This window comes from Petromyzon marinus, chromosome 83 (assembly GCF_048934315.1).
Source record: "Petromyzon marinus isolate PM22_M1 ecotype Great Lakes invasive population chromosome 83, UKy_Petmar_22M1.pri1.0, whole genome shotgun sequence".
NCBI classification, from domain to species: Eukaryota; Metazoa; Chordata; class Hyperoartia; order Petromyzontiformes; family Petromyzontidae; genus Petromyzon; species Petromyzon marinus.
Window position 1 is genome coordinate 1,934,784 of NC_133748.1, and position 19,801 is coordinate 1,954,584.

General features: G+C 49.3%; 1 protein-coding gene across 2 annotated transcripts in view; it reads left to right on the top strand.

Moving 5' to 3' along the window:
* LOC116957717 (uncharacterized) overlaps window positions 1-19,801 on the top strand; it is an 86,011-nt gene that overhangs the window by 14,956 nt on the left and 51,254 nt on the right. For both annotated transcript variants that reach the window (XM_076057537.1, XM_032980038.2), the window contains exons 3-4: window positions 5,157-5,266; window positions 13,417-13,556. In XM_076057537.1, the coding sequence (XP_075913652.1) occupies window positions 5,157-5,266; window positions 13,417-13,556 (250 nt within the window). The remainder of the gene's footprint in view (window positions 1-5,156; window positions 5,267-13,416; window positions 13,557-19,801) is intronic.

The following is a 19,801-nucleotide window of genomic DNA, read 5'->3' on the forward strand; positions in this document are numbered from 1 at the left end:
TACCACTACCACCCACCACTACCACCCACCACTACCACCCACGACTACCACCCACCACTAGCACCCACCACTACCACCCACCAATACCACTACCACCCACCACTAGCACCCACCACTACCACCCACCACTACCACCCACCACTAGCACCCACAACTACCACCCACCACTACCACCCACCAATACCACTACCACACACCACTACCACCCACCACTACCACCCACCACTACCACCCACCACTACCACCCACCACTACCACCCACCACTACCACCCACAACTACCACTACCACCCACCACTACCACTACTACCCACCATTACCACTACCACCCACCACTACCACCCACCAATACCACCCACCACTACCACCCACCACTACCACCCACCATATACCACCCACCACTACCACCCACCACTACCACCCACCACTACCACCCAAAACTACCACTACCACCCTCCACTACTACCCACCACAACCACCCACCACTACCACCCACCACTACCACTACTACCCACCACTACCACCGACCACTACCACCCACCAATACCACCCACCACTACCACCCACAACTACCACTACCACCCACCACTACCACCCACCACTACCACTACTACCCACCACCCACCACTACCAACAACCACTACCACCCACCACTACCACCCACAACTACCATCCACCGCTACCACTACCACCCACAACTACCACTACCACCTACCACTACCACCCACCACTACCACCCACCACTACCACCCACGACTACCACCCACCACTAGCACCCACCACTACCACCCACCAATACCACTACCACCCACCACTAGCACCCACCACTACCACCCACCACTACCACCCACCACTAGCACCCACAACTACCACCCACCACTACCACCCACCAATACCACTACCACACACCACTACCACCCACCACTACCACCCACCACTACCACCCACCACTACCAATACCACCCACGACTACCACCCACCACTACCACCGACTACTACCACCCACCACTACCACCCACCACTACCACCCACCATTACCACCCACAACTACCACTACCACCCACCACTACCACCCACCACTACCACCCACCACTACCACCCACCACTACCACCCACCACTACCACCCACAACTACCACTACCACCCACCACTACCACTACTACCCACCATTACCACTACCACCCACCACTACCACCCACCAATACCACCCACCACTACCACCCACCAATACCACCCACCACTACCACCCACCACTACCACCCACCATATACCACCCACCACTACCACCCACCACTACCACCCACCACTACCACCTACCACCCAAAACTACCACTACCACCCTCCACTACCACCCACCACTACCACTACTACTTACCACTACCACCCACCACTACCACCCACCAATACCACCCACCAATACCACCCACCACTACCACCCACAACTACCACTACCACCCACCACTACCACCCACCACTACCACTACTACCCATCACCCACCAATACCACCCACCACTACCACCCACAACTACCATCCACCGCTACCACTACCACCCACAACTACCACCTACCACTACCACCCACCACTACCACTACTACCCATCACCCACCACTACCAACAACCACTACCACCCACCACTACCACCCACCACTACCACCCACCAATACCACCCACCAATACCACCCACCACTACCACCCACAACTACCACTACCACCCACCACTACCACCCACCACTACCACTACTACCCATCACCCACCACTACCAACAACCACTACCACCCACCACTACCACCCACCACTACCACCCACAACTACCATCCACCGCTACCACTACCACCCACAACTACCACTACCCCCTACCACCCACCACTACCACCCACCACTACCACCCACGACTACCACCCACCACTACCACCCACCACTACCACCCACCAATACCACTACCACCCACCATTACCACCCACCACTACCACCCACCACTACCACCTACCACTAGCACCCACAACTACCACCCACCACTACCACCCACCAATACCACTACCACCCACCACTACCACCCACCACTACCACCCACCACTACCACCCACCACTACCAATACCACCCACGACTACCACCCACCACTACCACCGACCACTACCACCCACCACTACCACCCACCATTACCACCCACAACTACCACTACCACCCACCACTACCACCCACCACTACCACCCACCACTACCACCCACCACTACCACCCACCACTACCACTACCACCCACGACTACCACCCACCACTACCACCCACCACTACCACCCACCAATACCACTACCACCCATCACTACCACCCACCACTACCACCCACCACTACCACCCACCACTACCACTACCACCCACCGCTACCACCCACCACTACCACCCACCACTACCACCCACCACTAGCACCCACAACTACCACCCACACCACTACCACCCACCAATACCACTACCACCCACCACTACCACCCACCACTACCACCCACCACTACCACCCACCACTACCAATACCACCCACGACTACTACCCACCACTACCACCGACTACTACCACCCACCACTACCACCCACCACTACCACCCACCATTACCACCCACAACTACCACTACCACCCACCACTACCACCCACCACTACCACCCACCACTACCACCCACCACTACCACTACCACCCACCACTACCACTACCACCCACCACTACCACCCACCACTACCACTCACCAATACCACCCACAACTACCACTACCACCCACCACTACCACTACTACCCACCACTACCACCCACCACTACCACCCACCAATACCACCCACCACTACCACCCACCACTACCACCCACCACTACCACCCACCATATACCACCCACCACTACCACCCACCACTACCACCCACCACTACCACCCACCACTACCACCCAAAACTACCACTACCACCCTCCACTACCACCCACCACAACCACCCACCACTACCACCCACCACTACCACTACCACCCACCACTACCACCCACCAATACCACCCACCAATACCACCCACCACTACCACCCACAACTACCACTACCACCCACCACTACCACCCACCACTACCACTACTACCCATCACCCACCACTACCAACAACCACTACCACCCACCACTACCACCCACCACTACCACCCACAACTACCACCCACAACTACCATCCACCACTACCACCCACAACTACCACTACCACCTACCACTACCACCCACCACTACCACCCACCACTACCACTACCACCCACGACTACCACCCACCACTACCACCCACCACTACCACCCACCAATACCACTACCACCCACCACTACCACCCACCACTACCACCCACCAATACCACTACCACCCATCACTACCACCCACCACTACCACCCACCACTACCACCCACTACTACCACCCACCACTACCACTACCACCCACCACTACCACCCACCACTACCACCCACCACTACCACCCACCACTACCACTACCAGCCACGACTACCACCCACCACTACCACCCACCACTACCACCCACCACTACCACCCACCACTACCACCCACCACTAGCACCCACAACTACCACTACCACCCACCACTACCACCCACCACTACCGCCCACCACTACCACCCACCACTACCACCCACCACTACCACCCAGCACTACCACCCACCACTACCACTACCACCTACGACTACCACCCACCACTACCACCCACCACTACCACCCACCAATACCACTACCACCCACCACTACCACCCACCACCCACCACTGCCACTACCACCCACCACTACCACCCACCACTACCACTGCCACCCACGACTACCACCCACCACTACCACCCACCACTACCACCCACCACTACCACCCAGCACTACCACCCACCACTACCACCCACCACTACCACTACCACCTACGACTACCACCCACCACTACCACCCACCACTACCACCCACCAATACCACTACCACCCACCACTACCACTACCACCCACCACTACCACCCACCACTACCACTACCACCCACGACTACTACCCACCACTACCACCCACCAATACCACTACCACCCATCACTACCACCCACCACTACCACCCACCACTACCACCCACCACTACCACCCACCACTACCACCCACCACTACCACCCACTACTACCACTACCACCCACCACTACCACCCACCACTACCACCCACCACTACCACTACCAGCCACGACTACCACCCACCACTACCACCCACCACTACCACCCACCACTACCACCCACCACTAGCACTCACAACTACCACTACCACCCACCACTACCACCCACCACTACCACCCACCACTACCACCCAGCACTACCACCCACCACTACCACCCACCACTACCACTACCACCTACGACTACCACCCACCACTACCACCCACCACTACCACCCACCAATACCACTACCACCCACCACTACCATCCACCACTACCACCCACCACTACCACTACCACCCACCACTACCACCCACCACTACCACTACCACCCACCACTACCACGCACCACTACCACCAACCACTACCACCCACCACTACCACCCACCACTACCACCCACCAATGCCACTACTGTGTCTCTATGCATCTCTTTGAGTCTCTATGTGTCTCCATGTGTCTCTATGTATCTCTATGAGTCTCTATGTATCTCTATGAGTCTCTATGTATCTCTATGTATCTCTATCTGTCTCTATGTGTCTCTATGTATCTATATGAGTCTCTATGTGTCTCTATGTATCTCTATGTGTCTCTATGTATCTCTATGTATCTCTATGTGTCTCTATGTATCTCTATTTATCTCTATGAGTCTCTATGTGTCTCTATGTATCTCTATGAGTCTCTATGAGTCTCTATGTATCTCTATGTGTCTCTATGTGTCTCTATGTATCTCTATGTGTCTCTATGTGTCTCTATGAGTCTCTATGTGTCTCTATGTATCTCTATGTATCTCTATGTGTCTCTATGTATATCTGTGTATCTCTATGTGTCTCTGTGTGTCTCTATGTATCTCTATGTATATCTGTGTATCTCTATGTGTCTCTGTGTGTCTCTATGTATCTATATGATTCTCTATGTATCTCTATGTATCTCTATGTATCTCTATGTGTCTCTATGTGTCTATGTGTGTCAGAGTGTCCATCACTGGGTGTGGAATCCATGAGGGTGAGTGACCATCAGCTCCATGCCTCATCCAGCAGCAGATACGGACTGGGAGCACACAGAGGGAGACTCAACATACAGGTGGTGGTGGTGTGTGGTGTGTGTGTGTGGTGTGTGTGGTGTGTGTGGTGTGTGTGTGATGTGTGTGGTGTATGTGGTGTGTGGTGCATGTGGTGTGTGTAGTGTGTGTGTGGTGTGGTGTGGTGGTGTGTGTGGTGGTGGTGTGTGTGTGTGGTGTGTGTGGTGTGTGTGGTGTGTGTGTGTGGTGTGGTGCGTGTGGTGTATTTGGTGTGTGTGGTGTGTGTGGTGTGTGGTGTGGTGTTTGTGGTGTGTGTGGTGGTGGTGGTGTGTGTATGGTGTGTGTGTGGTGTGTGGTGTGTGTGTGGTGTGTGTGGTGGTGGTGGTGTGTGTGTGTGTGGTGTGTGTGTATGGTGTGTGGTGGTGTGTGTGGTGTGTGTGGTGTGTGTGTATGGTGTGTGTGGTGTGTGTGGTGTGTGTGGTGTGTGTGTGGTGTGTGTGGTGTATGTGGTGTGTGGTGTGTGGTGTGTGGTGTGTGTGGTGTGTGTGGTGTGTGTGTGGTGTGTGTGTGGTGTGTGTGGTGGTGTGTGTGGTGTGTGGTGTGTGTGGTGGTGGTGTGTGTGTGTGTGGTGTGTGTGTGGTGTGGTGTGTGTGTGGTGTGTGTGGTGTATGTGGTGTGTGTGGTGTGTGTGGTGTGTCTGGTGTGTGTGGTGTGTGTGGTGTGTGTGGTGGTGTGTGGTGTGTGTGGTGTGTGTGTGTGGTGTGTGTGGTGTGTGTGGTGTGTGTGTGTGGTGTGTGTGGTGTGTGTGGTGTGTGTGGTGTGTGTGTGTGGTATGTATGTGTGGTGTGTGGTGTGTGTGGTGTGTGTGGTGTGTGTGGTGTGTGTGGTGTGTGGTGTGTGTGGTATGTGGTGTGTGTGGTGTGTGTGTGTAGTGTGTGTGTGTGGTGTGTGTGGTGGTGGTGATGTGTGTGGTGTGTGTGGTGTGTGTGTGTGGTGTGGTGTGTGTGGTGTGTGTGTGTGGTGTGGTGTGTGTGGTGTGGTGTGTGTGGTGTGTGTGGTGTGTGTGGTGTGTGTGGTGTGTGTGTGTGTGGTGTGTGTGTGTGGTGTGTGTGTGGTGGTGGTGTTTGTGATGTGTGTGGTGTGTGTGTGTGGTGTGTGTGGTGTGTGTGGTGTGTGGTGTGTGTGGTGTGTGTGTGGTGTGTGTGATGTGTGTGGTGTGTGTGTGTGGTGTGTGTGTGTGGTGTGTGTGTGGTGGTGGTGTGTGTGATGTGTGTGGTGTGTGTGGTGTGTGTGTGTGTGGTGTGTGTGTGGTGTGTGTGGTGTGTGTGTGATGTGTGTGGTGTGTGGTGTGTGTGGTGTGTGGTGTGTGTGGTGTGTGTGGTGTGTGGTGTGTGTGGTGTGTGTGTGGTGTGTGTGGTGTGTGTGTGGTGTGTGTGTGGTGTGTGGTGTGTGTGGTGTGTGTGGTGTGTGTGTGGTGTGTGTGGTGTGTGTGTGTGGTGTGTGTGTGTGGTGTGTGTGTGGTGTGTGTGGTGTGTGTGTGTGTGGTGTGGTGTGTGTGGTGTGTGTGTGGTGTGTGTGTGTGGTGTGTGTGGTGTGGTGTGTGTGGTGTGTGTGGTGTGTGGTGTGTGTGTGGTGTGTGTGGTGTGTGTGTGGTGTGTGTGTGGTGTGTGGTGTGTGTGGTGTGTGGTGTGTGTGGTGTGTGTGTGGTGTGTGTGGTGTGTGTGTGTGGTGTGTGTGGTGTGTGGTGTGTGTGTGTGGTGTGTGTGTGGTGTTTGTGGTGTGGTGTGTGTGGTGTGTGGTGTGTGTGTGGTGTGTGTGGTGTGTGTGTGTGTGTGGTGTGTGTGGTGTGTGTGTGGTGTGTGTGTGGTGTGTGTGTGGTGTGTGTGTGGTGTGTGTGGTGTGTGTGGTGTGTGTGTGGTGTGGTGTGTGTGGTGTGTGTGGTGTGTGGTGTGTGTGGTGTGTGGTAATGTTGATGTTGGTGATGATGATGGTGATGATGATGTTGATGATGTTGATGATGGTGATGATGTTGGTGATGATGATGATGTTGGTGATGTTGATGATGTTGATGATGATGATGTTGGTGATGATGATGATGATGTTGGTGATGGTGATGTTGATGATGATGTTGGTGATAGTGATGTTGATGATGGTGTTGGTGATGGTGTTGATGGTGATGATGGTGATGGTGTTGATGTTGGTGATGATGATGGTGATGGTGTTGATGTTGATGATGGTGTTGATGTTGGTGATGATGTTGATGTTGATGATGGTGATGATGATGATGTTGATGTTGGTGATGGTGTTGATGGTGATGATGGTGATGATGTTCGTGATGGTGATGATGGTGATGTTGTTGTAGTCAGGGATGACTGATGATGATCAGTATGATGGTGATGTTGATGGTGATGGTGGTGATGGTGATGATGATGGTGATGTTGATGGTGATGGTGTTGGTGATGGTGTTGATGATGTTGATGTTGGTGATGGTGATGATGTTTCTGATGGTGATGGTGTTGATCTTGGTGTTGGTGATGATGGTGTTGATGGTGATGATGATGATGGTGATGATGGTGATGTTGTTGTTGTAGTCAGGCATGACTGATGATGATCAGTATGATGGAGCTTGGTCATGATGATTTTTTGGTGATGAAGGTGATGGTGATGGTGATGATGATGATGATAGTGGTGATGGTGTAATGATGGTGATGATGGTGATGATGTTGTAGTCAGGGATGACTGATGATGATCAGTATGATGGAGCTTGGTGATGATGGAGCTTGGTGATGAAGGTGATGGTGATGATGGTGTTGATGTTGATGTTGTTAGTCAGGTATTACTGATGATGATCAGTGTGATGGTGATGATGGTGATGGTGATAGTGGTGATGTTGATGAAGGTGATGGTGATGATGATGATGTTGGTGATGGTGTTGTTAGTCAGGGATGACCGATGATGATCAGTGTGATGGTGATGATGGTGTTGATGTTGATGTTGTTAGTCAGGTATTACTGATGATGATCAGTATGATGGTGATGGTGATGATGGTGATGATGGTGTTGATGTTGTTAGTCAGGTATTACTGATGATGATCAGTGTGATGGTGATGATGGTGATGGTGGTGATGTTGATGAAGGTGATGGTGATGATGATGGTGATGTTGGTGATGGTGTTGTTAGTCAGGGATGACCGATGATGATCAGTATGATGGTGATGATGGTGATGATGGTGTTGATGTTGATGTTGTTAGTCAGGGATTACTGATGATGATCAGTGTGATGGTGATGATGGTGATGGTGATGTTGGTGATGGTGATGATGGTGTTGTTAGTCAGGGATGACTGATGATGATCAGTATGATGGTGATGATGGTGATGGTGATGATGGTGTTGATGTTGATGTTGTTAGTCAGGTATTACTGATGATGATCAGTGTGATGGTGATGATGGTGATGGTGATGATGATGTTGATGTTGTTAGTCAGGGATGACCGATGATGATCAGTATGATGGAGCTTGGTGATGGTGATGGTGGTGTTGATGTTGATGTTGTTAGTCAGGTATTACTGATGATGATCAGTGTGATGGTGATGTTGATGATGATGGTGATGTTGATGTTGTTAGTCAGGTATTACTGATGATGATCAGTATGATGGTGATGATGGTGATGGTGATGATGGTGATGTTGGTGATGGTGTTGTTAGTCAGGGATGACTGATGATGATCAGTATGATGGAGCTTGGTGATGGTGATGTTGTAGTCAGGGATGACTGATGATGATCAGTATGATGGTGATGATGGTGATGATGATGATGGTGATGTTGGTGATGGTGTTGTTAGTCAGGGATGACTGATGATGATCAGTATGATGGAGCTTGGTGATGGTGATGATGGTGATGGTGGTGATCTTGATGAAGGTGATGGTGGTGATGATGATGATGGTGTTGTTAGTCAGGGATGACTGATGATGATCAATATGATGGAGCTTGGTGATGGTGATGATGATGGTGATGTTGGTGATGGTGTTGTTAGTCAGGGATGACTGATGATGATCAGTATGATGGTGATGATGGTGATGATGATGGTGATGATGGTGATGTTGGTGATGGTGTTGTTAGTCAGGGATGACTGATGATGATCAGTGTGATGGTGATGTTGATGATGATGGTGTTGATGTTGATGTTGTAGTCAGGGATGACTGATGATGATCAGTGTGATGGTGATGATGGTGATGATGATGATGGTGATGTTGGTGATGGTGTTGTTAGTCAGGGATGACTGATGATGATCAGTATGATGTTGATGATGGTGATGGTGTTGTTAGTCAGGGATGACTGATGATGATCAGTATGATGGAGCTTGGTGATGGTGATGATGGTGATGTTGGTGATGGTGTTGTTAGTCAGGGATGACTGATGATGATCAGTATGATGGAGCTTGGTGATGGTGATGTTGTAGTCAGGTATTACTGATGATGATCAGTATGATGGTGGTGATGGTGATGTTGATGTTGTTAGTCAGGGATGATTGATGATGATCAGTATGATGGAGCTTGGTGATGGTGATGTTGTAGTCAGGGATGACTGATGATGATCAGTATGATGGAGCTTGGTGATGGTGATGTTGTAGTCAGGGATGACTGATGATGATCAGTATGATGGAGCTTGGTGATGGTGATGTTGTAGTCAGGGATGACTGATGATGATGATGATGATGGTGATGTTGGTGATGGTGTTGTTAGTCAGGGATGACTGATGATGATCAGTGTGATGGTGATGTTGATGATGATGGTGTTGATGTTGATGTTGTAGTCAGGGATGACTGATGATGATCAGTATGATGGTGATGATGGTGATGATGATGGTGATGGTGTTGTTAGTCAGGGATGACTGATGATGATCAGTATGATGGTGATGAAGGTGATGATGGTGATGATGGTGATGGTGTTGTTAGTCAGGGATGACCGATGATGATCAGTATGATGGAGCTTGGTGATGGTGATGTTGTAGTCAGGGATGACTGATGATGATCAGTATGATGGTGATGATGGTGATGATGATGATGATGGTGATGTTGATGTTGTTAGTCAGGGATGACTGATGATGATCAGTGTGATGGTGATGATGATGATGGTGATGTTGGTGATGGTGTTGTTAGTCAGGGATGACCGATGATGATCAGTATGATGGTGATGATGGTGATGATGATGATGGTGTTGTTAGTCAGGGATGACTGATGATGATCAGTATGATGGTGATGAAGGTGATGATGGTGATGATGGTGATGGTGTTGTTAGTCAGGGATGACCGATGATGATCAGTATGATGGAGCTTGGTGATGGTGATGATGGTGATGGTGGTGATCTTGATGAAGGTGATGGTGATGATGATGATGGTGATGATGTTGATGTTGTAGTCAGGGATGACTGATGATGATCAGTATGATGGAGCTTGGTGATGGTGATGTTGTAGTCAGGGATGACTGATGATGATCAGTATGATGGTGATGATGGTGATGTTGATGTTGTTAGTCAGGGATGACTGATGATGATCAGTATGATGGAGCTTGGTGATGGTGATGGTGATGTTGGTGATGGTGTTGTTAGTCAGGGATGACTGATGATGATCAGTATGATGGTGATGATGATGTTGATGTTGATGTTGTTAGTCAGGGATGACCGATGATGATCAGTATGATGATGATGGTGATGTTGATGATGGTGATGGTGGTGATGATGATGATGATGGTGATGATGTTGATGGTGATGTTGTAGTCAGGGATGACTGATGATGATCAGTATGATGGTGGTGATGTTGATGAAGGTGATGGTGGTGATGATGATGGTGATGATGTTGATGTTGATGTTGTTAGTCAGGGATGACTGATGATGATCAGTGTGATGGTGATGATGATGATGGTGATGTTGGTGATGGTGTTGTTAGTCAGGGATGACTGATGATGATCAGTATGATGGAGCTTGGTGATGGTGATGGTGTTGTTAGGGATGACTGATGATGATCAGTATGATGGAGCTTGGTGATGGTGATGTTGGTGTTGATGTTGTTAGTCAGGTATTACTGATGATGATCAGTGTGATGGTGATGTTGTTAGTCAGGGATGACTGATGATGATCAGTATGATGGTGGTGATGGTGATGGTGATGTTGTAGTCAGGCATGACTGATGATGATCAGTATGATGGAGCTTGGTGATGGTGATGATGGTGATGATGTTGGTGATGATGATGATGGTGATGGTGTTGTTAGTCAGGGATGACTGATGATGATCAGTATGATGGTGATGATGGTGTTGGTGATGTTGTAGTCAGGGATGACTGATGATGATCAGTATGATGGAGCTTGGTGATGGTGATGTTGTAGTCAGGGATGACTGATGATGATCAGTATGATGGTGATGATGGTGATGGTGGTGATGATGATGATGGTGATGCTGGTGATGGTGTTGTTAGTCAGGGATGACTGATGATGATCAGTATGATGGTGATGATGGTGATGATGATGATGGTGATGATGGTGATGGTGTTGTTAGTCAGGGATAACTGATGATGATCAGTATGATGATGATGATGGTGATGATGATGTTGATGTTGTAGTCAGGGATGACTGATGATGATCAGTATGATGGTGATGATGGTGATGATGGTGTTGATGTTGATGTTGTTAGTCAGGGATGACTGATGATGATCAGTATGATGTTGATGATGGTGATGATGGTGTTGATGTTGATGTTGTTAGTCAGGGATGACTGATGATGATCAGTATTATGTTGGTGATGGTGATGTTGATGTTGTAGTCAGGGATGACTGATGATGATCAGTGTGATGGAGCTTGGTGATGGTGATGTTGTAGTCAGGGATGACTGATGATGATCAGTGTGATGGAGCTTGGTGATGGTGATGTTGTAGTCAGGGATGACTGATGATGATCAGTATGATGGAGCTTGGTGATGGTGATGATGGTGATGGTGATGATGATGGTGATGCTGGTGATGGTGTTGTTAGTCAGGGATGACTGATGATGATCAGTATGATGGAGCTTGGTGATGGTGATGATGGTGTTGATGTTGATGGTGATGACGATCAGTATGATGATGATGATGGTGATGATGATGTTGATGTTGTAGTCAGGGATGACTGATGATGATCAGTATGATGGTGATGTTGTAGTCAGGGATGACTGATGATGATCAGTATGATGGTGATGATGGTGTTGGTGATGTTGTAGTCAGGGATGACTGATGATGATCAGTATGATGGAGCTTGGTGATGGTGATGTTGTAGTCAGGGATGACTGATGATGATCAGTATGATGGTGATGATGGTGATGGTGGTGATGATGATGATGGTGATGCTGGTGATGGTGTTGTTAGTCAGGGATGACTGATGATGATCAGTATGATGGTGATGATGGTGATGATGATGATGGTGATGATGGTGATGGTGTTGTTAGTCAGGGATAACTGATGATGATCAGTATGATGATGATGATGGTGATGATGATGTTGATGTTGTAGTCAGGGATGACTGATGATGATCAGTATGATGGTGATGATGGTGATGATGGTGTTGATGTTGATGTTGTTAGTCAGGGATGACTGATGATGATCAGTATGATGTTGATGATGGTGATGATGGTGTTGATGTTGATGTTGTTAGTCAGGGATGACTGATGATGATCAGTATTATGTTGGTGATGGTGATGTTGATGTTGTAGTCAGGGATGACTGATGATGATCAGTGTGATGGAGCTTGGTGATGGTGATGTTGTAGTCAGGGATGACTGATGATGATCAGTGTGATGGAGCTTGGTGATGGTGATGTTGTAGTCAGGGATGACTGATGATGATCAGTATGATGGAGCTTGGTGATGGTGATGATGGTGATGGTGATGATGATGGTGATGCTGGTGATGGTGTTGTTAGTCAGGGATGACTGATGATGATCAGTATGATGGAGCTTGGTGATGGTGATGATGGTGTTGATGTTGATGGTGATGACGATCAGTATGATGATGATGATGGTGATGATGATGTTGATGTTGTAGTCAGGGATGACTGATGATGATCAGTATGATGGTGATGTTGTATTCAGGGATGACTGATGATGATCAGTATGATGGTGATGATGGTGATGTTGTAGTCAGGGATGACTGATGATGATCAGTATGATGGTGATGGTGATGATGGTGATGTTGTAGTCAGGGATGACTGATGATGATCAGTATGATGGAGCTTGGTGTGCCGGAGTGATGGACGAGGCTCAGTGGCTCGAGGTGGACGCCAGGAGACTCACCCAGTTCACAGGAGTCATCACCCAAGGACGACAATCACTCACAGCGTGAGTCCACCACCATCATCACCGTCACCACTATCATCATCATCACCACCACCATCACTCACAGCGTGAGTTTACCACCATTACCACCACCATCACCACCATCACTACCATCACTACCATCACCACCATCACCAGCACCATCACCACCATCACCACCACCATCACCACCACCATCACCACCATCACTACCATCACTACCATCACCACCATCACCAGCACCATCACCACCATCACCACCACCATCACCACCACCATCACCACCATCACTACCATCACCACCATCACCACCATCACCAGCACCATCACCACCATCACCACCACCATCACCACCATCATCATCATCATCATCACCACCACCATCACTCACAGCGTGAGTCTACCACCATCACCATCATCACCATCACCACTACCATCACTACCATCACTACCATCACCACCATCACGAGCACCATCACTACCATCATCACCACCATCACCACCATCATCACCACCACTACCATCACTACCATCACCACCATCACTACCACCATCACCAGCACCATCACTACCATCATCACCACCATCACCACCATCACCATCATCACCATCATCACCACCATCACCACCACCATCACTACCACCATCACCACCATCACCACCATCACCACCATCATCACTATCACCACCATCACCACCACCATCACCACAGTCATCACTACCATCATCACCACCACCATCACCACCATCACCATCATCACCACCATCACCACCACCATCACCACCACTATCACCACCACCATCACCACCATCATCACCACCACCATCACCACCATCACCATCACCACCACCATCACCACCACCATCACTACCTGGCTACCTGTCTGTGTGTGTGTGCTACCTGTGTGTGTGTGTGTGTACTACCTGTGTGTGTGTGTACTACCTGTTTGTGTGTGTGTACTACCTGTGTGTGTGTGTGTGTACTACCTGTGTGTGTGTGTGTGTACTACCTGTGTGTGTGTACTACCTGTGTGTGTGTACTACCTGTGTGTGTGTGTGTGTACTACCTGTGTGTGTGTGTGTGTACTACCTGTGTGTGTGTACTACCTGTGTGTGTGTACTACCTGTGTGTGTGTGTGTGCTACCTGTGTGTGTGTGTACTACCTGTGTGTGTGTGTACTACCTGTGTGTGTGTGTGTACTACCTGTGTGTGTGTGTGTACTACCTGTGTGTGTGTGTGTACTACCTGTGTGTGTGTCTGTGTGTGTGTGTACTACCTGTGTGTGTGTGTACTACCTGTGTGTGTGTGTGTACTACCTGTGTGTGTGTGTGTGTACTACCTGTGTGTGTGTGTACTACCTGTGTGTGTGTGTGTGCTACCTGTGTGTGTGTGTGTACTACCTGTGTGTGTGTGTGTGTACTACCTGTGTGTGTGTGTACTACCTGTGTGTGTGTGTGTGCTACCTGTGTGTGTGTGTGTACTACCTGTGTGTGTGTGTACTACCTGTGTGTGTGTGTGTACTACCTGTGTGTGTGTGTACTACCTGTGTGTGTGTGTGTACTACCTGTGTGTGTGTGTGTGCTACCTGTGTGTGTGTGTGTGTACTACCTGTGTGTGTGTGTGTACTACCTGTGTGTGTGTGTGTACTACCTGTGTGTGTGTGTACTACCTGTGTGTGTGTGTACTACCTGTGTGTGTGTGTGTGCTACCTGTGTGTGTGTGTGTGTACTACCTGTGTGTGTGTGTGTACTACCTGTGTGTGTGTGTGTGTACTACCTGTGTGTGTGTGTACTACCTGTGTGTGTGTGTGTACTACCTGTGTGTGTGTGTGTGTGTACTACCTGTGTGTGTGTGTACTACCTGTGTGTGTGTGTGTGTGTTACCTGTGTGTGTGTGTGTACTACCTGTGTGTGTGTGTACTACCTGTGTGTGTGTGTGTACTACCTGTGTGTGTGTGTGTACTACCTGTGTGTGTGTGCTACCTGTGTGTGTGTGTACTACCTGTGTGTGTGTGTGTACTACCTGTGTGTGTGTGTGTGTGCTACATGTGTGTGTGTGTGTGTACTACCTGTGTGTGTGTGTGTGTACTACCTGTGTGTGTGTGTGTACTACCTGTGTGTGTGTGTGTGTACTACCTGTGTGTGTGTGTGTGTGCTACATGTGTGTGTGTGTGTGTACTACCTGTGTGTGTGTGTGTGTACTACCTGTGTGTGTGTGTGTACTACCTGTGTGTGTGTGTGTGTACTACCTGTGTGTGTGTGTGTACTACCTGTGTGTGTGTGTACTACCTGTGTGTGTGTGTGTACTACCTGTGTGTGTGTGTGTGCTACCTGTGTGTGTGTGTGCTACCTGTGTGTGTGTACTACCTGTGTGTGTGTACTACCTGTGTGTGTGTGTGCTACCTGTGTGTGTGTGTGTACTACCTGTGTGTGTGTGTGTGTACTACCTGTGTGTGTGTGTGCTACCTGTGTGTGTGTGTGTGTACTACCTGTGTGTGTGTGTGTGTACTACCTGTGTGTGTGTGTGTACTACCTGTGTGTGTGTGTACTACCTGTGTGTGTGTGTGTGCTACCTGTGTGTGTGTGTGTACTACCTGTGTGTGTGTGTGTGCTACATGTGTGTGTGTGTGTGTACTACCTGTGTGTGTGTGTGCTACCTGTGTGTGTGTGTACTACCTGTGTGTGTGTGTACTACCTGTGTGTGTGTGTACTACCTGTGTGTGTGTACTACCTGTGTGTGTGTGTGCTACCTGTGTGTGTGTGTGTACTACCTGTGTGTGTGTGTACTACCTGTGTGTGTGTGTACTACCTGTGTGTGTGTGTGTACTACCTGTGTGTGTGTGTGTGTACTACCTGTGTGTGTGTGTGTGTACTACCTGTGTGTGTGTACTACCTGTGTGTGTGTGTGTACTACATGTGTGTGTGTGTGTACTACCTGTGTGTGTGTGTGTACTACCTGTGTGTGTGTGTACTACCTGTGTGTGTGTGTGTGTGTACTACCTGTGTGTGTGTGTGTGTACTACCTGTGTGTGTGTGTACTACCTGTGTGTGTGTGTGTGTACTACCTGTGTGTGTGTGTACTACCTGTGTGTGTGTGTGTACTACCTGTGTGTGTGTGTGTGTACTACCTGTGTGTGTGTGTGTGTACTACCTGTGTGTGTGTACTACCTGTGTGTGTGTGTACTACCTGTGTGTGTGTGTGTACTACCTGTGTGTGTGTGTGTACTACCTGTGTGTGTGTGTGTGTACTACCTGTGTGTGTGTGTACTACCTGTGTGTGTATGTGTACTACCTGTGTGTGTGTGTGTACTACCTGTGTGTGTGTGTACTACCTGTGTGTGTGTGTGTACTACCTGTGTGTGTGTGTACTACCTGTGTGTGTGTGTGTGTACTACCTGTGTGTGTGTGTACTACCTGTGTGTGTGTGTGTACTACCTGTGTGTGTGTGTGTACTACCTGTGTGTGTGTGTGTGTGCTACATGTGTGTGTGTGTGTGCTACCTGTGTGTGTGTGTGTACTACCTGTGTGTGTGTGTGTACTACCTGTGTGTGTGTGTGTGTACTACCTGTGTGTGTGTGTGTACTACCTGTGTGTGTGTGTGCTACATGTGTGTGTGTGTGTGTACTACCTGTGTGTGTGTGTGTACTACCTGTGTGTGTGTGTACTACCTGTGTGTGTGTGTGTACTACCTGTGTGTGTGTGTACTACCTGTGTGTGTGTGTGTACTACCTGTGTGTGTGTGTGTGCTACCTGTGTGTGTGTGTGTGCTACCTGTGTGTGTGTGTGTGTGTACTACCTGTGTGTGTGTGTACTACCTGTGTGTGTGTGTGTGTGTACTACCTGTGTGTGTGTGTGTGTGTACTACCTGTGTGTGTGTGTGTACTACCTGTGTGTGTGTACTACCTGTGTGTGTGTGTGCTACCTGTGTGTGTGTGTCCTGTGTGTGTGTGTGTACTACCTGTGTGTGTGTGTGTACTACCTGTGTGTGTGTACTACCTGTGTGTGTGTGTACTACCTGTGTGTGTGTGTGTGTGCTACCTGTGTGTGTGTGTGTACTACCTGTGTGTGTGTGTGCTACCTGTGTGTGTGTGCTACCTGTGTGTGTGTGTGTACTACCTGTGTGTGTGTGTACTACCTGTGTGTGTGTGTGTACTACCTGTGTGTGTGTGTGTGCTACCTGTGTGTGTGTGTGTACTACCTGTGTGTGTGTGTACTACCTGTGTGTGTGTGTGTACTACCTGTGTGTGTGTACTACCTGTGTGTGTGTGTGTGTGCTACCTGTGTGTGTGTGTGCTACCTGTGTGTGTGTGCTACCTGTGTGTGTGTGTGTGTGTACTACCTGTGTGTGTGTACTACCTGTGTGTGTGTGTGTACTACCTGTGTGTGTGTGTGTGTGCTACCTGTGTGTGTGTGTACTACCTGTGTGTGTGTGTGTGTGTGCTACCTGTGTGTGTACTACCTGTGTGTGTGTGTGTGCTACATGTGTGTGTGTGTGTGCTACCTGTGTGTGTGTGTACTACCTGTGTGTGTGTGTACTACCTGTGTGTGTGTGTACTACCTGTGTGTGTGTGTACTACCTGTGTGTGTGTGTGTGCTACATGTGTGTGTGTGTGTGCTACCTGTGTGTGTGTGTACTACCTGTGTGTGTGTGTGTACTACCTGTGTGTGTGTGTGTGTGCTACATGTGTGTGTGTGTGTACTACCTGTGTGTGTGTGTGTGTACTACCTGTGTGTGTGTGTGTGCTACATGTGTGTGTGTGTGTACTACCTGTGTGTGTGTGTGTGTGTACTACCTGTGTGTGTGTGTGTGCTACCTGTGTGTGTGTGTGTGTACTACCTGTGTGTGTGTGTGTGTGTACTACCTGTGTGTGTGTGTGCTACCTGTGTGTGTGTGTACTACCTGTGTGTGTGTGTACTACCTGTGTGTGTGTGTACTACCTGTGTGTGTGTGTACTACCTGTGTGTGTGTGTGTACTACCTGTGTGTGTGTGTGTGTGTACTACCTGTGTGTGTGTGTGTGATACCTGTGTGTGTGTGTGTACTACCTGTGTGTGTGTGTACTACCTGTGTGTGTGTGTACTACCTGTGTGTGTGTGTGTACTACCTGTGTGTGTGTGTGTGTACTACCTGTGTGTGTGTGTGCTACCTGTGTGTGTGTGTACTACCTGTGTGTGTGTGTACTACCTGTGTGTGTGTGTGTGTTACCTGTGTGTGTGTGTGCTACCTGTGTGTGTGTGTGTGCTACCTGTGTGTGTGTACTACCTGTGTGTGTGTGTGTGTTACCTGTGTGTGTGTGTGCTACCTGTGTGTGTGTGTGTACTACCTGTGTGTGTGTGTGTACTACCTGTGTGTGTGTGTACTACCTGTGTGTGTGTGTGTACTGTGTGTGTGTACTACCTGTGTGTGTGTACTACCTGTGTGTGTGTACTACCTGTGTGTGTGTGTGTGTACTACCTGTGTGTGTGTGTGTGCTACCTGTGTGTGTGTGTGTACTACCTGTGTGTGTGTGTGTGTGTGCTACCTGTGTGTGTGTGTGTACTACCTGTGTGTGTGTGTGTACTACCTGTGTGTGTGTGTACTACCTGTGTGTGTGTGTGTGTGTACTACCTGTGTGTGTGTGTGTACTACCTGTGTGTGTGTGTGTGTACTACCTGTGTGTGTGTGTGTGCTACCTGTGTGTGTGTGTGTACTACCTGTGTGTGTGTGTGCTACCTGTGTGTGTGTGTGTGTGCTACCTGTGTGTGTGTGTACTACCTGTGTGTGTGTGTGTACTACCTGTGTGTGTGTGTGTACTACCTGTGTGTGTGTGTACTACCTGTGTGTGTGTGTGTACTACCTGTGTGTGTGTGTGTACTACCTGTGTGTGTGTGTACTACCTGTGTGTGTGTGTGTACTACCTGTGTGTGTGTGTGTGCTACCTGTGTGTGTGTGTACTACCTGTGTGTGTGTGTGTACTACCTGTGTGTGTGTGAACTACCTGTGTGTGTGTTACCTGTGTGTGTGTGTGTACTACCTGTGTGTGTGTGTACTACCTGTGTGTGTGTGTGTGTACTACCTGTGTGTGTGTGTGTGTGTGTGCTACCTGTGTGTGTGTGTGTGTACTACCTGTGTGTGTGTGTACTACCTGTGTGTGTGTGTGTACTACCTGTGTGTGTGTGTGTACTACCTGTGTGTGTGTGTGTGTACTACCTGTGTGTGTGTGTGTGTACTACCTGTGTGTGTGTGTGCTACCTGTGTGTGTGTGTACTACCTGTGTGTGTGTGTACTAC